The sequence below is a fragment of the Ceratocystis lukuohia genome (assembly GCF_044167205.1).
Source record: "Ceratocystis lukuohia strain C4212 chromosome Unknown Supercontig7_pilon, whole genome shotgun sequence".
Taxonomy (NCBI): domain Eukaryota; kingdom Fungi; phylum Ascomycota; class Sordariomycetes; order Microascales; family Ceratocystidaceae; genus Ceratocystis; species Ceratocystis lukuohia.
The window spans coordinates 908557-935419 of NW_027263526.1; the positions used below are offsets into that span (position 1 = coordinate 908557).

General features: G+C 48.4%; 6 protein-coding genes across 6 annotated transcripts; 3 read left to right on the top strand and 3 right to left on the bottom strand.

Moving 5' to 3' along the window:
* Window positions 1-78: 78 nt before the first annotated feature.
* HOO65_070173 (Mitochondrial inner membrane magnesium transporter MRS2) lies at window positions 79-1417 on the top strand (the record flags this gene model as incomplete). Its single annotated transcript, XM_071005047.1, has 3 exons — window positions 79-267; window positions 339-967; window positions 1027-1417. 3 exons carry the CDS (start codon window positions 79-81, stop codon window positions 1415-1417), a joined length of 1209 nt encoding a protein of 402 aa, XP_070856891.1.
* A 586-nt stretch (window positions 1418-2003) lies between these two features.
* On the top strand, window positions 2004-3452 carry HOO65_070174 (putative WD repeat-containing protein C25H1.08c; the record flags this gene model as incomplete). Its single annotated transcript, XM_071001269.1, has 1 exon — window positions 2004-3452. One exon carries the CDS (start codon window positions 2004-2006, stop codon window positions 3450-3452), a length of 1449 nt encoding a protein of 482 aa, XP_070856892.1.
* A 695-nt stretch (window positions 3453-4147) lies between these two features.
* HOO65_070175 (putative glycine dehydrogenase decarboxylating, mitochondrial) lies at window positions 4148-7475 on the bottom strand (the record flags this gene model as incomplete). Its single annotated transcript, XM_071004856.1, has 4 exons — window positions 4148-4215; window positions 4275-4793; window positions 4870-7154; window positions 7285-7475. The coding sequence occupies 4 exons, from the start codon at window positions 7473-7475 to the stop codon at window positions 4148-4150; spliced, it is 3063 nt and encodes a 1020-aa protein (XP_070856893.1).
* Window positions 7476-9556: 2081 nt separating this feature from the next.
* HOO65_070176 (putative nuclear pore protein NUP57) lies at window positions 9557-10691 on the bottom strand (the record flags this gene model as incomplete). Its single annotated transcript, XM_071005085.1, has 3 exons — window positions 9557-9652; window positions 9717-10360; window positions 10439-10691. 3 exons carry the CDS (start codon window positions 10689-10691, stop codon window positions 9557-9559), a joined length of 993 nt encoding a protein of 330 aa, XP_070856894.1.
* A 690-nt stretch (window positions 10692-11381) lies between these two features.
* Window positions 11382-12288, top strand: HOO65_070177 (NADH-ubiquinone oxidoreductase 20.8 kDa subunit; the record flags this gene model as incomplete). Its single annotated transcript, XM_071005138.1, has 4 exons — window positions 11382-11401; window positions 11617-11844; window positions 11959-12091; window positions 12148-12288. The coding sequence occupies 4 exons, from the start codon at window positions 11382-11384 to the stop codon at window positions 12286-12288; spliced, it is 522 nt and encodes a 173-aa protein (XP_070856895.1).
* A 634-nt stretch (window positions 12289-12922) lies between these two features.
* On the bottom strand, window positions 12923-14747 carry HOO65_070178 (Acetyl-CoA oxalate CoA-transferase; the record flags this gene model as incomplete). The annotated part of the gene is made up of 3 exons (XM_071004980.1): window positions 12923-13350; window positions 13436-14394; window positions 14464-14747. The coding sequence occupies 3 exons, from the start codon at window positions 14745-14747 to the stop codon at window positions 12923-12925; spliced, it is 1671 nt and encodes a 556-aa protein (XP_070856896.1).
* Between the last annotated feature and the right edge of the window lie 12116 nt (window positions 14748-26863).

Below are 26863 nucleotides of genomic sequence, written 5' to 3' on the forward strand. Positions count from 1 at the left end.
CGGACACAGGCATCAGGTCCAAACTGTGGAAGTGGCGAGGAAGAGCGGATATTGTCATGGCGTGAACGTATATTCAATATGCGCATTAGCTCTATGAACAAAGACGCCGAGACCCAGGCTATGGAAGAGCGCTATATGTTCAATCCACGACGCACACTGACAGCAAAAGCTGCATTAGAGCCACGACTGCGTTGTACTGAAGTAGATGAGAACGGCGAGGTCAGTTTGACTGACAGTGAGTTTAAAAAGACCGAGTTGATTGCAAAGGTAGGTCGAATCCAAGGCTCTATGTTTGTGTCTATCTCTTCCGCATGCTGACAAGTCTTATTCCCTTCCAGTATGGCCTATTGCCTCGCGATCTGCGCAAGATTGACTCATCGAATCTGCCCCATATTCTTGTGCGACCATCGGCTATACTAATCAACCTTTTACACCTCAAGGTACTCATTAAGCACGACCGGGTGCTTCTATTTGACGTGTACGGGTCTCAAACTTCCCACTCACAGTCAGCCTTCATGTACGATCTTCAGGGAAAGCTCAAACAGAAGAATCCTACCATCGGTGCCGGCTTGCCGTACGAGTTCAGGGCCCTTGAAGCAGTACTGACGTCAGTTACATCAGAATTAGAAGCCGACTTCGAGTCTGTTCGGGAGCCTATCATTCACATTTTAAGCGAGCTTGAGGATGACATTGATAGACATAAGCTACGTCTACTTCTTATTCTTTCTAAGAAGGTGACTACATTTGAGCAAAAGGCCAAGCTCGTTAGAGACGCCATTGAGGAGTTGCTAGAGGCTGACGATGATCTGTCGGCTATGTATCTAACGGAGAAAACCCATGATTTGTTCCGTGGTGATGATGATCATACGGAAATCGAGTTGCTGCTTGAGTCGTACCATAAATTATGCGATGAAATTGTACAGGAAGCTGGCAACTTGGTATCCAGCATCCGTAATACTGAAGAAATGTAAGTCTAGTCTGTTTTGCAGCAGCTACTTTCAAAGTACTAACTACTTCTCCATCTAGAATTCGCGCCATCCTAGACGCGAACCGTAATTCCCTCATGCTACTTGATCTCAAGTTCAGCGTAGGTACATTGGGTCTTGCTATGGGTACCTTCATGGCTGGCCTCTACGGAATGAACTTGGAAAACTTCATCGAGGAGTCTGACTGGGGATTTGCTGCTGTTACAGGTGCATCGATATTATGCTCTGTGGCGGTATGCTGGTATGGCCTCGTCAAACTACGCAAAATCCAGCGTGTCAAGATGATGGTTGATGAGCGCAATGATCTTTCACGAACACAGCGCTGGATTAGAGAGGAAGCCTTGCTGGACCCTCGCAGCAGGGAAAAGTTGCGCATGATGAATCTGCAGAAGCTGGCTGCTGGCCGCAAGAAGAAATGGGGCTGGTGGTGAAGTGCCCTGGTTTAAGTCTTGGTTGGGAGAGATGACCGTGACATCTAAAGACGCGGCCAGTTTCTGCTTGTAAACTACTGTACATTATGATCTTGTCGAATTAGGACAAAACTGATTAGAACGAGTATTTGCTACTCTATCTAGTAATTGGGTGATATGATATGATGAGTGATGATGTCAATTCAGTTGCTAAAATAAAAGGTGGGGGCTTTGTTAAAAATATGGGGACTGTAATAACAGTTGGAGAAAAAAGCCCCGCGGCATCAACTAGGTCAAGTCTTTTTATAAGCCCCGCTCCTTCCAAGTTTGGCGATGAAAAAAAAAATACAACTACTCACTAGCAAAGAGAAAAAAAGTGTAAAGCGAGGAAACAGCAATTTATTGTCATCAAGTTTGAAATCAAGCAATTACTGCTCAGTACAGTATTTTGATTTATAATCATCCCATTTACTTACTTCCTCTGCGCTCACCCCCTTCTTCGCCTTTCTCCATCACACCCTCCCTCTTCCCTTCTCTTTATTTTCTCTCTAGACAAAATACAACAAACACACACACACATTCGTACATCCGTACATACATAAACACAATGTCCGATAACCACCGCGATAAAGAAGAGCCAATGGAGGGCGAATTTCTCCACGAAGACGAGGCTGCCGAGGAATTCATTCCCGATGATAATGATATGGAAGTAGACAGCGACGACGACAACAACGAGAACAACCAAGATAACGAAGAGATTCTTCTGCAAAACGACAGCGTTGCCTACTTCGACCAACATCGCGATAGCGTCTTCTGTATTGCTCAGCACCCCATACATCCCTCGCTGATTGCCACTGGTGGCAGTGAAGGGGAAGACGAAGATGCCCCAGGCAAGGGTTACCTGATTGATACCTCGGCCGCGCCTAATCGCCCTGTGCTCCCCGCTAGCTTCTCGTCGGATCCTAACTCGCGACCAGAAAGTGTGGCCTTGAAAGCGCTATTTTCTATCGACGGCCACAGCGACTCCATCTCTGCCCTAGCATTCACCCTCCCCAAGGGCCAGTTCTTGGTGTCTGGAGGCATGGACGGCCATGTTCGCCTGTATGCTGTTGGTGTCATGCCTGACCAGCCTGTGAAGTTTAAGTGGATGGCTGAGGCTGCTGAAGTTCCTGAGGTCAACTGGATCTCGCCCTGTCCTAACCCGGCACACCCGCACACTTTTGCTGTTGGAGCGTCTGACGGCTCCGTGTGGGTATATACCATCTCACCTAAGGACAAGGCCACCCCGCTACAAGTTGTCAACACATACTACCTACACACTGGCTCTTGCACAGCTGGCTCCTGGACCCCTGATGGCAAGCTATTAGCTACTGTTGCTGAAGACTCATCCCTGTATGTATGGGATGTTTTTGGCGAAGCTGCGGCTCATGGAATCACTGCCGAGAATGGCATGAGCGTAGTATCTCTAAATGCCAATGACCAGCGTTTCGCTGTTGACGGCGGGCTGTACTCGCTTGCTGTCGACCCCAATGGGGCCTTTGTTGCAGTTGGAGGTGCTGGCGGTGGCATCCGCATCATCTCCCTACCACGTCTAGGCTCTACACCTAGCGAAGTATCTCCTGGTGGCCAGATTCTGGCATCACTACAGACACTCAATGATACGGCTGAGGCACTCTCGTTCTCGTCGCCCGTTGTTGGCGCTGGCCAGTCACAGATCACGTTGCTAGCTGCAGGTTGCGTTGACGGCACTATTGCCGTTTTTGATGCATCGCGGCGTTTTGCCTTACGTCGCACGCTGCCTGGGGCTCATGAAGACTTCTCTGTTGTTAAGCTTGACTTCGTGCCTGGCACATGGATGGTCACCTCATGTGGCATGGACGGTGTCATCCGTCGCTGGGATTTGCGAGCTGCAGCTGACCAGTGTCTAGTCAAGGAGTGGAAGGGCCATCGCGGCGATGGAGAAGGTGGTGGTGTGCTAGGATTTGTACAGGGTGAGTCGGGTGAACGGGTTATTTCAGCGGGCGATGATGGTTTGGTTCTTGTGTTTGATGCCTAGAACAGCCAGCTATAATTGCCTTCTCGTCACGATACGTTGCTTTATTTATTTATGATTTGATGGATGTTTGGGAGATCACAGGATAGAATAAAATAAAAAAGTAAATTACCTTTCCATCTTAAGAAATAATGACGATAGTAAGATCAAATGAGACAAGATCAGACTCAAATTGCTTAGCAATCGATCGATACACTACCAATAACAACCATAGTAGAAACAAAGTTTTTGTAAATCAATATGAAGTTTTCTCGCTCTAGTTTTCTGTTACATTGCAAAAACGAAAAAAAGAATGAGAGGAAGAAAAAACTAGTGTGGTTGAGCATATGCTGTTGAAAAAGTCGAGAGATAACCACCTCCTTTACTCTTGTTTAAAGAGAAAAAGATAACTAACAATGTTGAGATGTAATGAAGTTGAAGAGACAACCAAAAATAAGAGCCTCAAGAGAGCTCCCCCCCCCCCCCAGAAAAAATGGCAAAAAAGGACTTGCGGAAAAAAAGAAAAAGAAAACAAGGGAGGGAGTAAAACAGGTATCATATATAGTCCTCAGACGGCGCTGTTGAAATGCCCACCGGGATTTAATGCAGAGGACGAACGAAAAAAACAAGAAACGCCATTTTAGGAAAACAGAAGTCAGGAAATAAATGCCCACTAGATCTAGGGGCACAGTAGCTGTAAGTACTCGGGCGACTATTGTTTATACAGCTTCGCTAGTGGTGTCGACAACCGGGGGACAGGTGCAGAACAGGTTCAGGTCACCATAAGCTAAAAACAAAGGTTAGTGAGAGTACACAATAAGAAGAAAAGGCGGGAATACAACTCACTGTCATCCAGACGGCCAACGCTGGGCCAGAACTTCTTCTCGCGCAACCACGGCAGCGGGTAAGCAGCCTTCTCTCTCGAGTACGACCGTTCCCACTTGCCATCACCATCGCCATTAATAATATCACATTGTGGGTGAGGTGCATTACGCATGACGTTAGCCTCGCGTGGCTGGTGGCCCTCCTCAATCTCGCGGATCTCGCCGCGTATAGAGATCATGGCTTCGATGAAGCGGTCTAGTTCCTCCTTACTCTCACTCTCAGTGGGCTCGATCATCAGAGTGTTAGGTACAGGCCAGCTCATTGTTGGCGCGTGGAAACCATAGTCCTGGAGACGTTTGGCAATGTCAATGGCAGCGATTCCAGCCGTCTTTTCAAACGGCCGGGCATCAATGATAAACTCATGAGCACAGCGCCCGTTCTTGTTAGTGTATACGATTGGGTAGTGAGGTGATAGCTGTGAGAGAAGGTAGTTTGCATTGAGCAGAGAAACCTGCGTAGCCCGCTGCAAACCCTCAGTGCCTAAGGTGATTAAGTTAGTTATTATTGCAGGTCTAGCAACAATTAGAATGAAGTTCAAAGTACAAAAGAAACATACCCATCATGTGATTATACGACCATGTGATTGGAAGAATGCTGGCACTGCCATAAGGAGCACTGGATACCATGGGTTCGGCGGCTTCGGGGCTCATGCCTGGCAGGTAAGGAATGAGATGTTTCTTGACACAGATAGGACCGACACCAGGGCCACCACCGCCATGAGGAATGCAGAATGTCTTATGTAGGTTCAAGTGGCACACATCAGCGCCAATCTCACCAGGAGAGGTAAGACCAATCTGGGCATTCATGTTGGCGCCGTCCATGTACACCTGGCCACCGTAAGCATGCACAAGATCACAGGCCTTTCGGACGTCAGGTTCAAAGATACCAAAAGTACTAGGGTAAGTGATCATGATGCAGCCAAGTTCATCGGCATGCTTTTTGCACTTGGCCTCCAGATCAGCGATATCCAAGTTTCCAGTAGTGGTATCACACTTGATAGGAACAACACGCATACCTGCCATGGCAGCTGAGGCAGGGTTGGTTCCATGGGCAGAGACAGGAATCAAACAGATATCACGGTTCTTGCCTCCATTTTCCTCATGATAGCGGTGGATAGCACGAAGACCAGCAAACTCGCCTTGGGCACCAGAGTTAGGCTGTAGCGAAACACCATCCATGCTAGTAATAGTTGTCAACTGCTCTTCCAGCTCCCTGACAAAGACTTTGAAGCCCTCCTTTTGGTCTTCTTTGGCATAAGGATGCAGTTGTGAAAATCCAGGGAGTGAGATGAGAGACATTTCAGTAGCAGCATTGAGTTTCATCGTGCAAGACCCTAGAGGAATCATAGAGTGAACCAAAGACAAATCTTTAGACTGTAGATGATGCATGTAACGCACAAACTCCATCTCACTATGATAAGAGTTAAAGGTAGCATGAGTTAAGTAAGCTGAGTTTCGCTTGAATTGCGGAGGCAGAGAGTCTGCGGAGAAACGACCATACTGGGAAGAGTACTTCGCGATAAGATCACCAACAGCGGAGTCACTATTCCTCGAGGCATTTGCTTTAAGGGCAGACAATAGATTGTACAGGGTTTCAGTGCCAAGAGAATCGTGCATGCTAATACCAACCTGGCCATTTCCAAAGTCTCTCAGGTTACAACCATATTCAACAGCAGTATCGAGAACCTTTGCAGCTTTGTCACCACAGTTGAGAACAACAGTGTCAAAAAACACGCGACCTTCAGGGTCGCTCGTGTTCTTAATAGAATTGAGGCCGTAATGATCAGCAACAAACTGAACTAGACGAGCTAGGCCTATGGTAGTCTCAGCCTGGGTCTTGAGACCTTGGGGACCGTGGTATATGGCGTAAAAGGCAGCCATGTTGGCCAGCAAAGCCTGAGCAGTGCAAACATTACTAGTTGCCTTTTCACGGCGGATGTGTTGTTCTCTAGTTTGCAGAGCAAGTCTCAGCGCACGATTACCGAGACGGTCACGTGACACGCCGACCAGACGGCCGGGCATGCGGCGCTTATGTGCTTCAGTCACGGCAAAGAACGCGGCATGGGGGCCACCGTTACCGAGCGGAACACCAAAGCGCTGGGCAGTGCCAAACACAACGTCAGCACCCCACTCACCAGGGGGAGTCAAGACAGTAAGAGCTAAGAGATCCGTAGCAGCAGCTACCAGACCACCAGTAGCATGCACAGCCTCAGAAAGAGCGCGGAAATCGCAAACACCACCCTTGGTATCAGGGTACTGCACAAGGACACCAAGAAGATCTTTGTCAAGGGCCTTGATGTCAGAAATAGCAGTTTCTGCGGCCAGATCAACAATCTTGAGGTTGATGCCTTGACCCTGAGCGCGGCTCTTGAGTACGGAAATTGTCTGGGGATGCACAAGATCAGAAACAACAAAGGTTTTGTTAGGACGCCTAGAACGTGATCCAGGCAGGACGTTGACTGAAAGGGTCATGGCCTCGGCGGCAGCCGTGCCTTCATCAAGCAAGCTAGCATTAGAAATAGGAAGGCCAGTCAGATCAGATACCATGGTCTGGTAGTTCAACAGCGACTGGAGGCGGCCCTGCGAGATTTCAGGTTGGTACGGAGTGTATGAGGTATACCAAGCGGGATTCTGCAGTACATCACGAGCAATAGGAGCTGGAGTAGTGGTAGCATGGTAGCCCGCACCAATGAAAGAGGTGGGGGTTTTATTGCGAGCAGCCATGGCAGCAGCATTTGCTGCCACATCCAGCTCACGTAGAGACGCCGTCTTCTGGCCATCTGCGGATGCAGACTTAATCAGCAGCTCACGAGAAGCCATGAGGACCTCAGGGGGGGACGACCTGAGCAATGAAATCGTCTATGGACTTGGCGGGGGGAGACAGCTTGCTAATCATCTTAGTAACATCGTCGCTGGTGGGGCCAACATGACGACGTGAAAAGGTGTTAGATGGAGGTACCAGTAGTGGGTACAGCTTATCTCTAGCCGAAGCATCAGGGAATTCTGCAGGCGAAGCCAAGGGCGCGGAAGAAGTGAGATGCCGCGATTCCAGCGCGGCAGAGCCGATGTAAGCCGCAGAGTCATAGCGAGAGATGCCCGATCGGAATTGCGTCTGGACAAAAGGCCGAACCAAGCGGCCCGCAGCGGCCTTCCTAGCAAACATTTTTACTCGCTCGATACGGAAAGAAATTGGGGACAAGAAAAAGAGTGCTTCCCCGAGCAGAAGTAAAGAGCGGACTTTGAGGAACCAAAGAGGAGAGGGGAGAGGGGAGGAGGAAGGGGGGGGATGGGATGAGGGCAAAGCGGAAGATAAATAGAGAGGCAATACAACGAAGACAGAAATTAAGAGGGGAAAAATCAAGAAGAGAAAAAGATTGGAGGGGCACAAACAAGATGAAAAAAAATAGGGCTTGCTCCAGACAAAGATAGAAAGAGCAAAAAGGGCAAGAAGAGGAAATTGCGGGAAAAGGCGCCGATAATGGAACGAAATCCAGTGGTTGACAATGGACGACAACTAAATGGGGTAGGCAAGTACTTGCTTAGATAGGTAAGTTTGCGCTGGTTACTTCCTTGTGTTTGTGCGTGAATCGACGATGTTGCAACTACTATATCCAAGTCAAATTACGTGAATACTAACTGCTATGTAGCATAAAGACATGCTGTGTCTAATAGCTAATCTACACAACATCTATCCCCATATTCACATACAGCGTATTCTCAGAAAATGCGCCCACATGTACAGTAAATAACAGCACACATCTACAAGTCTCACTCTCTCGATAAGTATACATTTTGATATCTAACAATCCTTTCATCCTTGTACCAGCATTAGCCTCTGTACTTCGCAAGGAACCACTCCTACCGTGTCTCCGAGGCTCCAGGCTGCTTGTGATTTGCCGAGCTGTCTGTAAAGCTTCCTTGGCTTACAGAGATTCCCGCGGACAACCGGCTAGGCTAATAGATTATCAAAGTCAGAAATTCTCGAGCTTTTTAATTTTTCAAGGGTCGCTGGAGTGCCTTTTCGTTTCTTTATATTTGATTTTCTTGCTTCCCCTCCTTCGTGATAATCAATCTGTGTGTTGGTTAGACTGCTCGGTACCAGTTTGGCACACATTACACGTGTATGTAAATACTTATGTGCTGCCCTAATTTGAGGCTCTACTGAGTTTGTCTCCTCAACCAGTTCCCACCGGGAAACTCGCTTAGTTTTCTTTTCTCATTGTATCCACAAAAAAGGTAGAGCAATAAGCCTTGAGTCTAACATGTGAAATCCAGCTAGAGCATTTTCAATAGTATCTTGATAGTAAAGCGGTGAAGTGTCTTATATCTTACCAGCTACACTATGGCTTCATTCAACTTCTAGCATACGGCGGCTAGCATAAAAGAGGTTTTCTCACATCTATTACCCTTGAAGACCTACCTGCGAAAAACACTTACAGCCAACATACTAGTCTAGTAGTACTAACAATGATGTCTAATTCTAGAATTGAGGCCGCCTTATCTTATCATATTCAGCCATAGATCAGCCGAAAAGGCGTCTCCACTATCAAAGAATTTCTTGCTACATCACGACGAAGTAAACAGCTTTTCAGCCTTGCACAATTCATCTTCACCCTATAACCATACCCCATAATGTTCTGTAAGTCGCCTCTCTTGCTCAGTTTGCAAAACCCCTTCACACCGCTAATAATATCCGACAGTTCAGCCGCCCCCCCCCTCCGAGGAGGAGATCCGTCAGCAGGAAGCCGATGCGTCTTTCGCCATCCAACGCTCCGTCGTTGCAGCTGTTCTCCTATACCTGTGTACGTTGTGCTGGTATGCCTGACCTTTCCAGTCGCCTAGTTACTAACCTCTAAGCTACAGCCCCCTTTGCCATTGATGCTGTTAAAATGATATTCTAAGCAGAATACTGCTTGTATGCGTGGCCCAAGGCTTTTCCATTCACAATATCAAACTCGCAATAGAGTGTGTACATTAGTTATGATTTCAAGACAAAATCTTTAACACCCCATGGCCTCTGTGGTTTTGTTTTAAGTGCTCCTATTTGCAACCATCACCCTCATAAATCACGCCAGAAGGTTCTCTTAGGCCACTCACTGAGACTTTACATGGCTACATGACATCATAGGATACACCATGAGCTCTTTTTCAGGCTTTAACAAAAAGGAAAAGAAAAGAAAACATCCCCATGAAATCATTACTACCACTGAATGGACCTCCATATCGACGATACAGGATAAACACCTATTCCACTCCCCTTTGCATGACCTCGTACTGCGCTTTGATTGACTCGACTTCCTTTTTGAGATGTTGCAGCTGCTTGTCGTAGTCTTCCAGAACCTATAGTCACTAAAGTTAGCAAATACCGTCTTCACGACACCATAAATGCGGTTTCAAACCTCACCTTCTTCAGCTTTAGCTCTGTTTCCTCGTCTAGGCTTTCATCCACTTGTGACATCGGCTTGTTGAGCTCCTGTGAAAGAGAAGTAGCGTATCCTCTTAACACAATCAGTCTACTCCAAAGCTCTTCCTCTTTAGCACTCATAGCCGGGTCATTGACCGCTGTCTCTAGAGCGTGCAACTTGAGTCGCATATCATCTTCTTCGCCACTGAGCGCATAGCCACGGTTACGCAACACCTGCACTTTGGCAGCAAAGCTCATGCAGCGCTCCTGTAGAACCACATGTCGACGGCGCGCGGCGGCTGCGCGCACACTTGTAGCCAAATCGTGCCGTGACAGGATTGCATCCAGGCTGCTATTAATCTGATGGATGCGGGTGTTGAGGTCGGCGACGGCACGGCGCTGGGTCTTTAGACGCTCTGAGATGCCCTGGAAGCCAGTGCATAGAACAGGAATAAAACCAGGGGCGGGCTTCTTCTGGAGCGCCTCTTCCCATTCGCGGGGGTTCTCATGGGGGCCGGGCTTGTAAAATGGGACATTCGCTTCTTCAACACGGTTGTAAAAGTAGTGTTGGAACACGCAGTTAGGATTTGTCATGTCCCATTTCTCGAGAACTTGCATGATCTGGTCTTGCACAGGGCGCTGGTCTGTAGGATAAAGAAAGAGTAGCGTTAGAGAGAGTATTGCCCCGGTCTGGCTTCAAGGAGTAGGGAGGAAAAGCGTACGAGGTGCCTCGCGCGATGGCTGCCACAACGAGTTGGTGAGCTGCGCCTGAGACTGCGATAGAGATGGCAGGCCTGGTTGTTGGGCTTGGGCTTGCTGTGGCTGAGCCATTGTATTCCCAAATATACTGGCGCCCATTTGCTGAGGTTGTTGCTGCGTTTGCTGAGCAGTTGTGGCGGAGGCATTGAACAGAGGTTTGCCAAAGACCGAGCCAGTGCCGGTGTTGGCCACTGTCGACCCAAGTCCAAAGCTCATTCTAGCAAAACTCGAGTAGCAATATGTAGTGACGCGGCTTTGGGGGCAGTCCAGCGACGGAGTAGACACAAATTAATATGCACCGTTTGTATTTTTACCGCGTTGGTAAAAGCCCGTCAAATGGAAGATGTACAAGAGTTATCTATCATAAAGCTTTGGAAGCCTTAAAAAGAAACAGCAACAAACAACGATGACTAAGCTCAAAGGCAAACCAAAAATGCTTGCGGTACACGTCTTATAAAGCAAGAGAAGGAAAAGACAATCAAAAATGAGAATGCAACGCTCAATAGCTAACAAGATTGAACCAAGAATTGATTTTAGTCTTTTTTGCAAATAGCTTCTTGTGAAGTTTATTTTTCAGGGTAAAAAATACAGGGAACGCGACGCAAGCACGAGCCGTTGTCTCGGTGAGACTTCTTCTTCCACTGAGACAGGCCTTCACCGAGTGTAACCCTAGCGTATAGCATCATTTTAACCCACGAATCCACATTACACGTGACTATGAAATGAGCGTACAATGGCGGCCAATCAACATCCACCAATTGCGGCAAGTCAACTTCGGGATTCCCAAGCTTCTATTTTCAACAGAAGGTGATAGACTGCTATCAATCCTCCCATTAGGCCCATCCAATTCCGATTCGACCCCGACTACATCCCTCGATACCGCCAGCCTAACAGCGATCGCCCACCATGTCGACCAGAACACCCAAGTAAGTTAGGGCTTGTCCAACTTTACTCTGCCCAATAAAGCCGCTCCGATCCGTTCTCCTCAGCCTAGAGGCCTGCCTCTATCCACCGGCTCATTCTATGACTAGAATTCACTCTATAGAGCCTCCTATGGATTAAACTAGCAGAATATCTAGGGAACTTCGCGTAGAATTGACCATGCTAACCATCCTGCATCATGCTTTTCCTTGCATCATAGGTTCGATCAAAGCTTTCTCTATGATCTAGCACCTATGCCGGATCATATCCCCAAGGTTGAGGAACTTGGAGCTTCTTCGGCGCCGTTGCTATCGGCTGCTTTTTTTATCGGCGCGAGATGCCGTCCTTACAACGACGATTTCATGCAGTGCAAATCGGAAGCCAATGGCCGAGGAGAGTTTGACTGTATGAAGGAAGGCCGACGAGTAACCCGGTGTGCTTCTAGTGTGTAAGGACTCCTACGCTGCCACGCAGGCGCGCGCATCTATGGCGTTATAATGCTTGCGGACGGGCGGGCTACCGAAAGCCTAGCTAGCTTTTTGTCGTACTAATAAGCTCATAGGATCAAGGACATCAACACCCACTGTCTGGCCGAGTTCCGCAAGCACTGGCAGTGTCTGGACAATGGCAACCATCAGCTTTGGCAATGCCGTGGTGAGGAGTGGAAGCTAAACAAGTGTGTTTATGAAAACCTGGTATGTGCCTCATTGCTCTACCCCAGGATATAGCTGAGACTAACTTGCCCAAATAGAAACTTGAAAAGCATATCCCCGATCAGCCCAAAACCAGCACTCCTGTGCACCTACGCCAGTCCCAGATATTTGCGGACCATCCTGTTTCGCCTGGCTCGAAGCCGTTTATTGCTGCCACGTCGAGCAAGGAGTCGGCCTAAGCAATTAGCACTATCCATGGATTGAACGGCCACAAGTGCAGGTGAACAAACACCAGGGCACCCTCTACTACTGGCGTTTATCAATTTCCCTTTATACATGCATCTACAGTCAAGGGCTTCATGACTTTGGATCAATCTCTACGGTGCCTCACTAGGCCGCCCCTGTTTGGCTTTATTAGCATGTTGAAGCATTTCCTTCTCATCATGACAATGCAAGCGCAAGAGCGGACCAATTGCGCGCAGCGGAAGCTATTCTACAGACCAGGATCTTATTTAACAGAAGTCGGGCTGCTCGCCGATGAATTGATGATGACAACAGCTCTATGAAAGCCTCTGCTTGCAATTTTTTATATGTGAAATCAGAAGATCAACATGTGAACCTATGCCTCAACGACTACTTCAGGCCAAAGTCAAACCAAATAAGCAACGAGATGAGACTGCTAAATCAGTCAAATGAACGGTAAGATCTTGCCCTAATGTAGGTAGAATTGGCGAAGATTCATTCAGTCTTGTCACGCTACTTCATTCTCTACTATGCTTTTATCAGAAACCCCAATCACGCAAAATTGCGAATGGCCAAGAGCCAAAAACATGTGGTCTTGTACAACAATATTTACCCCTTCCTTTCCTATTTTCACCACTCAGGCCTCGACCGGCCACGGCATCCAGATGGCACTGCATAGCCCAGCTCCGACACCTCCATTGAGAATGGAGGCACGAGAATCTGAAAGTCTTCGCCCTCCTCGAGCCCCCATTCCTTTCCGGACATGTGTACAAAGTTCTCTGGGAGAGTAAATAGCTCCGGGCGAACTTTCTTCAGCTGCGCATATACTTTAAACAGGAGGGTAACCATGTCTTCGTTATAACGCGCCATGAAACCTTCGTTACGAGAAAGAAGCGCCTTCTGCTGCAACTCGTTATATTGGCCAAGACGGTAGTACCAGATGTTGTACTGAGTCAAAGACACTTTGATGTCGAAGGTCACTGGCTCACGAGAGCGGATAAGCAATGCCTCAAGGATCGCAGCGGCTCCGATCAGCCCAGTTTGGTAGTCCGAGTTTGCTAAAAAAAAAACAAATTGTCAGTAAAAAACAATCACTGTCTCACAAATCCGGCGCTAATTAAAACTCGAATGGCGACAACTTACGCAACAGCGGCAGGACAGGCTCATCCAAGCCCAGGAACTGGCCTTGGAGCCACGAGATACCCACCATGCAGTCACTAATCTGCTGCCATCCTGACCGGTCCTTCAGCGGCCCCTTCCAGCCATAGCAATTCTCTCTGGCAACTACAATCGATGGATTAATCTCTCGAAGCCTCTCGGTGCTAAATCCCAGTCTATCAAGCACACCCGGTCTGTATCCATCAACAATCACGTCAGCTTCTTGAACCAGCTTCTCGAAGATGGCCTTGCCCTCTGCTGTCTTCATATCAACGCTAGCATCGCGCTTGCCTGTGCTAAGGTCCGGCAGCAGGACAGTTACATCGGGTAGCTGCAGGTTGCCAATCTTTAGCACGTCGGCTCCTAGTACAGCTAGGATCTTGGATATCACGGGTGCAGCCACCACACGGGAAAAGTCAATAACCTTAATCCCTGCCAAAGGCCTGAACCCACCCTCACTGCCGCCGGCCTCAGCGCTAGCTTGTTCGGGCCACGGCACAGGCGCAGGAATGGGCACTTCATTGCGATTCCATAGCGGCTCAGTTGCCATTATTTTGCCGTGCTCGCTAGCAAAGAACTCTTCAGGCGTCAGACATGTTACCCCTGCCTGTTTAAAATCGTTGTTGGCTTGTTCTTCAAGAGACGCAGCAGTGCGCTGAGCAACCTTATCCGCATAGACTCGCATGGCCTCGTCGTAAGTCAGGCCATCCTGCTCCGGCACCTCCACCATGCGCATTGTAGGGCCAGCATTCATGGAGCCGTGCAAAAAGTACCAACGGTCATCCAAGGTCTTGTATAATCCAGTGGATGCTCTGTGAATAGGCTTGGCCATGTCGTATATCTCCCCCTTAGCAAGCTCGTCCATAAGGGCTTTGTGTTGAACAAAGTGTACGCCGTTGATGAAGGGGAGGACAATCGAAAGAGCGAATAGCGAAGCCAGGTCACTACAGAAGGTATTGTCAGTCGGGTGTTGGTTATCTCCCAGGGCTAAGTTAGCAGTGATTACCACGTACGTGTTTACACCGGTGTTTTGCAACGGGATGCCGTAGCGACTAGAAGCAACAGCATTAGCCGAGCTAGCCACGAGAGCAAACAAGGCCGACATGCTCTCTGTCATCTTACACGGCGATGGGATAAAAGGCTGGCTATCGTCGCCCGAAAAGCGAACATACGAGGCAGCTTTAATGATGTCAGAGTGGAGGTTTAGCTTTTTGTCACCGATCAACCTCTCAATAAAGAAGCGCTGTGCCTCTTGCTGCACATTGTACGCATCGGCGGATTCTTCCAAGTGTGTCATTAGATGCGGTCAGGTCGAGATGCGATGCTGCTTGAATTCGCGAGTGGTTCGAGGGGGAAGCAAAGCGAGCTCAGTAGAGAATGTAGTCAAGTTAAAGGTATTCCCTCGGTTCAATAGGACTTTTGCAGTTGCACGTCTCTAATCTCGGGAAACTAGACCTGTCTGCGGAATAATGAGCACTCATATTGCTCACATGACGAGCACAGATCATAAAAAAGTGGAAGAATACGACCTTGGCCGAGTGGACAGCCCCTTCCCTACTGTATTATCGGATTACATGAGGGCAATACATGCTGCATCCCATGGTCATTGTTGCCCTGTGCATTTGATTTGACAAAGCAATAATGTGCGCATATAGAGACAAACACAGATGGGGGAAGAGAGACCGGCCAAGACAGCCGCGGGGAGCTACCGGGAGAGCCGCAAGCACGAGCACCACACCCAAGCCCAACTGGCTAAGGATATTTAGATAGAGGAAGCTCCAAACTCATACTCTCATTTAATCCTCTCCCCATGACCTTCCAGCGCAACCGATCCACTGCTGGATTTTTTCTACCCCGCTGTGCTGCCTTTTCTCGTGCACCAACATGCAAACAGGGGGCATGACGTGGGCTTTCAAAAGCAATGGTAATGTCACATTACAGGCCGGCGGTTACTACTATCTCTCTATTTGCCTATGGGCGTTGGGTGAAAAATGCTGTTCTTGGCACCTGTATGTATTGCCCGCTTCCCAGACATGTGATTGGCTTTCTAGTGCTAAAGACGGTATTCAGCTATCTGCTTATTGTCAATTTCAGCGCCTAGTCCAGGGCAAACTGACGTCAGTCAAAGAACCGTTTTTGAGACGGGAATAATAGACGCTGTCACGTCACCCAGACGTTGAGTACAAGATTCAACTCGCAACACAGCACCCAACTATCCCATGTCCATTTTCTTATCGGGTCATGCGCTCTCAGGCCGTCCAAGGCTATCGACGTCATATCTTACAGAGCGGCTCGCAGCCATCCTAGGAACATCCTCAGTCATAACGCAAATTCTATCATCGCCAGCCAGCACAAATCTATCCTGGCTATCTATCTATCCCATGTATGCAAGACGTTGATAACTCCACTCTCCATGTAGTTTGCCGTCACACTTGCCGTACCCTAGAAAGATTGTCAGTCTGCGTATCGCTAGACTTCAGCACCGACAGTCCCACGGTACGAGCGTTATACGAGTTTCTCAGCTCTGCGTAAAGCCCATCACAAAATTTGGCAGTAGGTGCTGCCTTGGGCGCAGAGTAGTCGGTAGCGCCCGCCGGGGTGTGGTATGCCATTTATGAAGCCATGACGTGGAGACAGACGTCTGTAGCTTTAAGCAAAAGATAGGCAGAGGGACATTGATAGTCCAGATTAAGCCCAAAGTGCAGACACCGGGCATTCTACCATTCGTCAGAGCGGTGTAGGTTAGATTGGCCCTATGCTCTGATGCTATTCTTTTGCGCTTTAAGCCAAGTCTTTCCTCGATGTATGCCCGCACTGGCGGTTAATATTGCGGGCCGTCCCATTTTCCCTGAGGTTTGCCAGCCTATTTATTTATTAATACGCAGTGGCACATCGAGCAGACAGACACTCACTTACTAATTTTGGCTGCGGCTTTTTCGCAGTCCTTCATACTTCAAAACATCACACCGATAGTAGTACAGGTTTTGATTCTATGTGCGACGGCCACGTTAGCAAACCGCAATGTCTAGATAAGCAAGAATATGTCCGAGATATCCCATCCCACTCGTGCTTCTCATAAGCCAATTGCATTACGTCAACCATCACCTCGTGCCCTTCTGTGCCAGCTTTTGCGCAGTTTTTTTCCGCTCATCTCTCCGCAGCCCCCGACGACAAGCGCAATTTCTCGCATCCAATCAAAGGAGGCCTTTGTATCACTATTCAATGCACAGTCTGACAGAGCCCTGCTGATAGCACTTACAAGCCCCAGGCGAAGGACCAGCAACAGTAGAGCTGAGATCCACGAGCCAAATACAAAAGCGTTGAAATCAACGTGTGGCAGCGACAGTAATGTACCGGAAGCGGGGCTGTCAAAAGCGGCGAGCCAGAGCGGGATGGAGGGCGAGGCGTGCAAGGCTGGCATAGTGTTGGAGAAGAGGGAAAGGGTAGACGAAGAGCTAGTGCTAAGATGTGCGAGCACTAGGAAGCATAAAGGAAGGGACGCAGATGCCGAGTTGGAATCCAGTGATGGCTCGACAGTAGGATTCAATTAACCCTACATGGGGAAAATATTCCCGGGTCCTATTCAAAAGTAAGCCATACTGCAGATACGGACTAGGGACTCGAAGTTCCATGCCTGGCATAGGTGCGTGGCGGCTCTAGGCAGCACCACATTGCCAGCACATTAAAGCCGCCTTGATAACCAAACTTGGGCCCCCGCAGCCACGGCAAGCACCGCATATTGTGTATCATATGCCAGTCCTGTGCTCATAGCGAAGCAAAAATTTTCCAGACCTTCCAGCCAGGCGAAAAGTGTGTGAAGATGAACCAGGGGTGATAGCCCTTTTCTGAGATCCAGGAGGTATATGAAGTGAGCCTGCCATATAAACAGCACACAGTAGCCGTAGCCCATGATGCTGCGATAATATTGAACGCCACATATAGCTCGCTGACGTCGTGGCGATGCATCCTTGTGCTACATATTTCCCGCGGTCAGTCATCCACCCGGTTGTAGGGTTGGTTAGGGTTACTGACGAGGACGTTGTTGATGTCAATGTGTAACTTGGGAGGCAATAAACGTAAGCGTATAAAGAATCAGGCTCACGTTTTTTTTCTCACTTAGCCTTGGGTGTCTGCAACCATCGCTAGTGTTTGAATCTTGTTGAAACCTTGGAACACAGAATGTGCGGTCAAGTTCCAGCTACAGCCAGTTAAAATACCCAAGTCACCCAGCGGCACTTGCAACCCAACACAACTCTTCTTGTCCCCTCACATCAGCCAGCCTTTGTCTTTCTTTTGTCTCTCTCCTAGCCGCATTTTCCATTTACCTACATCTTCTGTCTTTCCTCTATTATTTCTCTCTCTTTTCTCTTTCTTTGTCTCTCTCTCTGTATGTGTGTTTGTGTGCTCTCTAATGTCTTCGTCGTTCACCCGTGTAACCTTACCGCCAAAGAGCCTGTGTCACCATTGAGGCCGGCCGTTTCGATGTAACACTTCGTTCGGGGTTGGTCCCACGGACATTGACAACGCCAATAGCAGAGAAGAAAAGGAGGAGGAAAGGAAAAGAGGCGTTGTAATGTTTATGTGCTTGCGTGCGCGTGTGTTCAAGTAGCAGATAGAAACATACGCCACCGTCATTTGGGCGTTTTATTCTTCCTGTGTGAGGATGGGGAGAGTTGCAGCTAGCCAATTGACTGCCTAGATAGCTGGTCGTCTAACTAAGCGGAATCAATACATCCGGCTCGGCTTTACACTTTTTAGCACTCGGAGACTATGCTGCCTAGGATGTACAAGCATCAACAGACGCACAGCAGTTTAGAGGATTCGTGTAAGTCAAGTGAATGACAAACCTCGAGTCCTGTTTCCCTCTTCCTACTCTCTTCCTCCCCCTCTTCCTTCTACACCTTGTCCACCTCCCCCGTCTCCATGTCCGTTGTAGTGTAGCACGCATTGCGCCATCAGAGTATCACAGTCCGGGTCTCTAACATCAGCTAGATGGGCCAAGGAATTGGTGTAGGAGTTATAAAGTCACGTACTCATGGAGTAAATTCTTGTGCTCCATGCATGTTATTAATACCAAAAGGTCTAGGTAGCACAGCTTGTGGCAAAAAAGGAAAAAAGAAAAGCGCACGAGGAAGAGCAGAGGAGAAAACAGGAGGAGGAGGAGGAGGAGGAGGAGGGAAGATAAGGACAGCATGGCTAGACAAAACTTGCTTCATATGCTCAAGGACAAACCCTTGAAACCAGTATAGCACTCACTCCTCTCAGCCAAGATGGAAGGAAAAGAAGGAGGCCTAGTTTTTTAAGAACTAGAGCTAGACTTGTCAGCTCCTCCCATAAGAAGGGGGATGCCGAGTGTGCTAGGGTCAGCTCCATCCATCGGGGCCTAACGAAGAATACAGAAAAAAAAAAAGCCAGCGCCGACTGGCGGAATACTAAGCGAGCGGCTAGTCGCAAGCTGAGGTCATTTGATATGCAGTTGCGGGCAAACAAAAGGCATGGCACGACGGCGGAATGAGAGCGAATGGAGAGCAGCGGGCGTGGTGGAAAGAGCGCAGCAGCCAAAGAAAGAGGCCAAGTTTGCTGGGGAAGAGTAAGACACGCACACAAGAAACAAGGCCCCGAGCCCAGGCAGGAAAAGAGAAGAGAGAAGAGAATCTTTGTCTTTCTCTCTCCTTCCCTCCCCCCAGCAAAAACAACCTCGTTCATTCAGCTACATCTGTTGCTGTCTGTTTGTCCTCCTTTGCTTTCTTTAATAACCCTACAAGCTAGAAAATTAGACTCTGTCATGCGTGTCTCAGATACGGAAATCCTACCCGGCAGGCAAGTCAGGTTCTTCTACTTTAGCCTGCATCAAGCAAGAGAAAGAGGACCTGAGCAAGATATTAAAGTTACTGTTGTTTGGGGGCCGGCAAGAGAAAGTTTGTATATTCCCTCCTCCCCCTCCTCCTCCTCCTCCGGGTCTGGTCCATTAATTTCAAACAAGAGCAAATCTCCGGACACAGAACGAAACAGCTTGACTTCTGACTGAATCTAGGCTGGTCTGACTCCAGGAGGAGTTGATGGGAAGGGGTATGAAGGGGGGGGGGGGGGGGGAGCCGTATCACGATAAATAAGTTGGCTTTGAAGGGGCGAAATGAAGAGGAAAGTAATGTGACGTTATTCTGAGTCCGGCTAGGGCAAATGCTATGGGTTATGTTTATCATGACCAAACACATCATGAAAAGGAACCAAGCAGATGCCCAGGGAGAAGGGCTCTTGATCATGAGAGGAGGAGTTGTCGATTAGTAGACCAAAAGTCTTGGTACAGATTACATAGCACCTTCCCGGCTTCCCGCGCCTTCCTTTTCACCGTCATTCCCCTCCCCTCCCTGCCTAGATTCTAGTTCTAGGCCATGTCGCCTTCCCTCCTTCTTTCCTTCCTTCCCCTTTGGCGCCGACGGTTTATTAGACCGGTTTCATAGTGGGCCGGACTGCTTTGAGGGGGGATTCCCTGATGGACGGGAAAACAGCAACATGCGTAGCAACAAGGACAAGTGCAACAAGCAAAAAGAAAATGAATGAATGGGTGAATGGGTGAATGGGTGAATCAATGAATGGAAATGCGCATGTCATGGCCACATACATGCAAGAAGAACCACGCGACATGGCTAGGAATGCGGGGATGCTTTGTTCTTTCTTTTTTCCCTCTTTTACTAAAGACGCTGCTGCAATAGTAGCTGGCCACTAAGCCCACTAAAGTGGCGCTGTACTATAGAGCCTCTCCACTATACCTAGGCTATAACGGCGCAGGCTTACAGCAGATCAGCAGATGCCGCTTGAGAACAGGGGCTAGAGTTGGAGCTACAAGGCAGCTTTTCAGGGGACAGCAAACCCCAACCGCATTAATAGTACGAGAGACTCCACCAATAACAAAGCCAACCTCCAACAAGGTTTGCAGCGAGATTAATGACCTCGCAGCTCTTGCTGACGGTCACGCATGCACTGTCTACGTCTATGCCTATGCCTATGTGTGTGTAGTCCAAGAATCAAACTTGACAACCGGAAATCTCACGTTTTTGGTTCCTGACTAGACCCAATCAGGGCAGGAGAGCGCCCCTTGACCACATGCTTCTCAACCGGTCTCAGACCCTAGCTCGCTGCCCGTGAACCCTAGCCCCTCAAAGTCAGAGCGGGAAAATAGACGAAAAAAGAAGGGAAAAAACCTGATTACACTGTCGCAGCAAGGCCTGATGTTTAAATTCCAGGCGTGCTAGCCCTTCCTTGTATGTACCCTGGGATAGCGCAAATGACGACTCCGACTCATCCAGAAAGTGTAAAAAAGCTGCGGTTCGGCGTAGTCGTTCGCGCGCCTGGGCATAGCCCTGTAAGGATGCCAGCCTACAGGGGACTTGGCGCCTGTAAAACCGCTCAACCACGTACGTGAAAGGAAAGCAGGAGGTATATAGGGAAGATAGTATGAGGACCTCTGTGCACATGTCAAAGAGAAAGCTTCAACGCCATGTCGGAATCGGAAAGAAGCATAGCACGCAGCAGCACGCCAATGCCCAAAGATAAGAGAGGTCAAAGCTGCGCTGGCAGAGGCTAGCCAGTAGCCTAGAGCAAACAGGAACAACAAGAGGCGAGCTTTGATCGCAGATTACATCAGGGTCGACACTTTGGCGAGTTTAAGCGTGTTGCACGTATGAATAGACACCCATCTGGGTCGGTAGCTTCGTTGCCAGGCAAGCAAATAATAGTTCAATCAATACCAAGGTTGATTGACGTGTTGAATTGTGTTCTACATGCAAACGGGTAGACAATGTAAATAAAAGGGCCTTGTCCTCTCTATTCTGATACATTTACGGCAAGAGATCCAAGGGAAAGATGGGAAAAGAAGAAAAACAAAAAAAAAAGGGGAGAGAAAAAGGTGGCAGGAGCAGATCAATCAACTCAGCCAGCAGCATTAACAAACTGAATACAATCGTGGTCTATCCTACTTTCTGCCTGACAGCTCTCCCGAAGTTCTGGCGCGACGATCATCTTTCTCTTTTTGCCTTCTTCCCGTTGGCCCCCAGGCTGATCACAACCCTTTATTGACCAAAAGTGACGTAAAAATAAGGGGGAAAAGCCACTGCAGCCTTGGTATAGCAAAAAAAGTCCTCGCAAAAGACCTTCACGACTGTTTTTCATTGCCGTCCTATCGTCACCGCTGTAGATCAATCAGATCGTCTCCGAGGGAAGAGCTAAACGGTAGTTGCAAAAAAAAAAAAAAGAAAGAAGATCAAGACAAAATGGCAATTGTAGAAGAGCGCCACGAGAAATAATCTCCGACTTGCCACCCTGCCGCCACTGCCACAGCAGAGCAATAACCCTAAGGACCCTAAGGAATGCATGACAAGAAAGCATGGATCGAACGTGGACGGTCGAAGGTCTTTGTCTTCCTACTTGTTTTTTTTTTTTCCCTTCTCTTCCATGAGGACGCCGAGTTTGCGGCATTGAGGATCGGGGGTTTCTCATGTGTTTGTTTTGTTTGTTCCGATTCTCGTTCTCCATTCCTTTGGAGCACCCGATGTTTGGGATACACGTTATAGTATCTATCACGTGAGAACTTGTTGAGGACGAAGAGGAATGTAATACTACAAGTATTGATTGCTTGCTTGCCTGGGATCTGGATTGATGTCTCATGTTCTCTTTCCGTTAGCATTGCACTTTTTCTTCTTTTGCTTGCTATCATGTATATGCATTGCATCCTGGTGAGTAGCCAAAATATGTTAAGTCGTTATAATATTGAAGATTCCCCCCCCCCCCCTGAAATGATCGATGAAGAAGAGACAAGGCTCACCTCTCGCTGAAAAAGTCTAAGTCCGGGCCTGGTTCTCTCATTCTTTGTTCTCCTTGTTGTATGTCACTTGTCCTGTGTGTCTGTTCGCTTTTGTCGCCCCTTCTTCTGCACTCTTTCCTGTTTGCAGTAGAAACGAAATTAAGGGCCATATACTCTCTAATTGTGTGGTGTTGGCGAAATCCTCGCTTGTGATTGTGATCTCACGCTAGCCGGCTGCTCACCCAAGCCAAGTCCCATCTTTTGCCTCCCTACTTCTTGTTTGTAGGCCAACGTAATATCATCATAGAAAGTCTGAGGCCAATCAGCACGCACGTCGAGGGGTGCCCAGCCAGCCTAGGTCCGGTCTAGGGTCTAGGCCCCGGTCTCAGCCAAGTACCACATACCAAGCCAGACTTTGTCCACTTTCAGCCTATAGAAGCCTTATAGGCTGAGGAGGCATATGCCAAGAACGAGGCTAGCATTAGCCCTTGACACAAAATTGAAAGTAAGAGAAAGCGAAGGGAGTTGAAGACCACCCTGGGTCCCAGGCCCAGGGCCTCTTTGCTGGGGTTAAGGCTTTGTTGCCGAGGATTAGCTGGCCGCTTAGTCAGGAAGAAAAAAAAGGCTGGGTTGAGAGCAGCTCTGATAGGATGGGAAGGGGGAAGGGGGAAAAAAAAAGAAAAAAAAAAAGAGACAACCGGGGGAAGGGGAGGGGGTTATACGTGTGCGACAGACACAAATGGGGTTGAAGATGACAGGTGTGGGTCTAATATGTGTTTCAGAATTGGCTAGGCGCTGCTGTGCTGTAGACCTAGAGAGCCGCATACACACTGCAGGAGGTGCCAAGCACAAGGAAAATGAAGATGGACTGGGGAGAGGGAGAGGAAGCTGCTGATAATGCAACCTGCAGCTGACTGTTCCACTGGGGAGCGGTAAGTCAGATCAGCATATACGGCCCCTAGCACTACGCATATTCTGCGCATCAGAGACATAATACAACTGCATACATATATTGCATATATTGGTGTAGCATATTGAATGCTGTATGGAGGGCACAAGCAAAGTTGTAGCTGCTCGCAACAGATGCAGGGGCCCGGTGAGGGAGACAAACAGTGAAGACGGTCGATTAGTTGGTTCCTGCATCTGCTGTTGGAGACACCAACAAGTAAGACCCGTGTATGTATGTAATGTGTAATTCAAACTCGCAGGACGACAGGAAAACACAGCAAAACGAGGGACAGAGCAGTGGGTAGAAGCCGCATTGTTCTCTCCCTCCTGTTCTTGTTCTTTCCTGATTCCTGCACCCAATCCTAAGACACCTTCATCAAAATAAACTCACCCTCATCTCGTATCTCGTCTTCTAATTCCAGTAGGAGCAACAAGAAGAGGAAGAACAGGGGGGCAGCAGCGGATGCCATGATTATGCCATTCCATTTTCTGTTGGAGCTTCTTTTGTGTGCTTGCAAATGAATGGGTCACTTGACATGTTATTGTTTCGATTTGAAGTGCCTAGTGCTTTGTTAGGCTTGTCTGGGTGCGAGCGATGTCTGTGTTGTGTTGGGTTCGATACAACACTATCTGATCCGGACTCTGGAATCCAGCAAGCCAATAAGTCTGCTGTTGCGGCTAATGCCAAGAACCCGTGGTGATGAACGCTCAGTAGTGAAGCATGGGCAGACCAGACTGCAAGTTGTCTCTTTTGTCTCTGTTGCCGGCTTTTGTGCTGTACACTTCCCGATTCTTCAACCATTTGTCTCTTGTCATGTACTTTTTCGGGGCCAGATTATATTGATTCCTTCCTTCCTTGTGCTCTGCCACAAGACGAGGAATGCTATTGCACGTTGAGCGGAGAAGCCGTCTTCTTTTGTTTTTCTACTAGTACGTAGGTTGCTTTGCGGGTGCCCTACAGGATGAATCCGTCATGGAGCTGAGACAGACTGAGCATAGATTACAGAGGGAAAAGGGAAAGAGGCGGAGAGGAGGAAAAAAAAACAAGGCGGGCAGGGGCGAGAGAGCAGGGGAGACTAATCAAGAGTATGTTAAGAAAGGTGGTAAAGAAAAAAGGCACACATGTATATAAATATAAATATAAAATAAAATAAAATTAAATAAATAAATAAAGAAGAAAAAGAAAGAGGAAAGTGGCACAGACAGGAACCCAAAGAAGCGTCAAGAGCTAAAAAATAGGAACAGGAAAGAGCGACAAGAGAGGCACAGAAAGAGAAGCAAAAAAAAAAAAAAAAAAAGAACAGAAGGAAAGAGGCAAAGTCAAGGAAGGCATGAACAAGCCACGAAACCAAGTAATTACACAACCAAACAAAAAAGAAAGGGAAGGAACAAGCCAGAAAGAAGAGAAAGACGACGCAAGATGGGCCAGAGACAAGGCTCGACAAGGGGAGGGGCAGCAGTTGTACATTCGGGTATAAGCACATGCAATACACGAGCAGGTATACATCAAGGTACGCTAGGGTTTGCTGTCCAGTGCGGGCAGACAGCCTCCAGCTATCTGTCCTCGGCTGTATAACTCAACCCACCCAACTGCAGAAATGACACGGCATACGCAGCAAGCTGTAAGTAGCACAACGGGTCTGGCCTCCAGCCTGCATCAACATCAAACAGCGCCTTGAAGCCACCTCAAGAAACGCCCTGGACTGTGGAGGGTTCTGGTATTGCTAATTTCCCTGGCTTTCGGTCTGTTTGTGTCCATGTCTTTGTTGCTGTTGGCATTGATTGGTACTGTGTTTGATGTCGGGTGCTGCTGGCCTTGCTGTCGGCGGGATGGCTGGTATCTCCTTCCTTGGCTTGACGTTGCCTGGCTCAATGCACCGCCGGGGCGAGGGATGCAATAAGCAGAGGAAATGAAGAGGAGCCTTGAAATAGATTGCTGGACTATCCAAGCTGGCGTTAATGGCACGGAGCGGAGTACCGGTGATGGGGGTCCAGGTTGAGAAGAACTATGCTTTTTCTTGTCCCTCTCATGCCGTGGTTAATCAATTGGGGGCATTTTATTGAATGTCCCTGATGTCTAATTCTCCGGCTAGGCTCTTTTCTCTCTTTCCCCTTTCATTCCTTTGTTTTCTCTTGAAAGTCTATTATTTTATTTTTATTTTACGACCATTTCTTTTTTGGACTGTGATACTTGGCCCTTCATTCTTACTAGCCCAGTCCCAAGCCTGGCCTAGCAAGAGCTAGATGGGCCAAGAAAGAGCCAAGGCAGGGGGCCCTCCCTTGAGTGAGGAGGGATGGAGAAAGAGAGTGAGAGCTTACAGCCCTTACTGCTCCTTCTTCAGCACCGGCCTGCCTGCCTGGCCTTGACCCTCGCTCTGCTTGGACTTTTAGCTTATATGTACCGACCTTTCCCCCGCCTCAACACTCACCTACTCTTTCCTTTCCCTCCTCACCACTCATTTTTGGTTCTTCACTTCTACTTTGCTCAGCTGGCCTCCATTCCTTTGGTTCACTGAAGTATATTTTTTTTTATCTTTCACTTCTTTCACTTCTTTCTGTTTCTTACCCTTCGACTTTCCTTTCACAACGTCCAACCGTCTTTTAGACACTGTCATTCCTTAGCCTTCAATCTGTAAGTGTGTATCTGTGTTTCTTGCCTCTGTCCATGTCCCTGTCTTATTGCCCTGCGCCTGCCTGTCTTGCCGATGCTCTCTAGCCCCATGGCCCGCCTGTTCTGTGGCTTGTCTCTCTCGCTGCCAAGTCGGTGTATATTGCACTTCGTGTGCTTTACGCTGCTGGCTGGGGTGAACCCGCCACTCTCCCATATCCCCCCCCCTTGAGCCTTTGACGATCAGTCCAACACCAGCCGACCGTCCACCAACCTTCTCCTGAGCCTCGCTTCTCCTTTGATATTGTCGTTTTCTGCGGTGTGCTCTTGCGGTGTCTTGGAACCGCCGGCTACTTAAGCGATACGCTGCCCACTTGGTCCAGACTACCAGGAGCCATCATCCAGAACTCGCAAGTCATCAGGACGACTCGTGCTCTTTTCTCCTTCCCGATTTTCTCTTGTTTACGGCATCTCACAGATTGAGCTCTGTCTTCCTTATTTCTTATAGTTTTCTTTCTCTTTATGCGCCGACCGGATCTGGACTACAAAACCATCGCATCTGCTTACACAATATTCCTCTAGACCTTACAACAAACTTCCTTTTATCCCCGAAATCTCATCAGCTGTGCTGTCTGATTTCTTACCCAGCTGGATCTGAGTTTCATACGTCAAGAAAAACGCCGCCCACAAATCAACAACTTTGTAAGCCCATGGTCCAGATCGGTTATTCTATCGCCAGACCGGAGAGAAAGAATCGCCTATCCTGCCCCATCCTCACATACCACACTTCACTTTGCCTCCGCTCCCCCTTTGCCCATGGTCACCTGTGCTCAATATGCAATGACATCATGAGATTGGTGGTCATATGTGCGCACACCTATTTTCTTGGTCTCTTAAACTTGCTTCCAAGTCTGGAGGTGTAAATGGGAATACCAATCAACCACGTGTGGTCTCTATAAAGAGCCATCGCGGACTCTTATTTCTTGTCTTTCCACTCTCTGCTCTCCACTCTCTGCTCTCCACTTCTATTGTCTTTTGCGCATTGTTACTAACACAT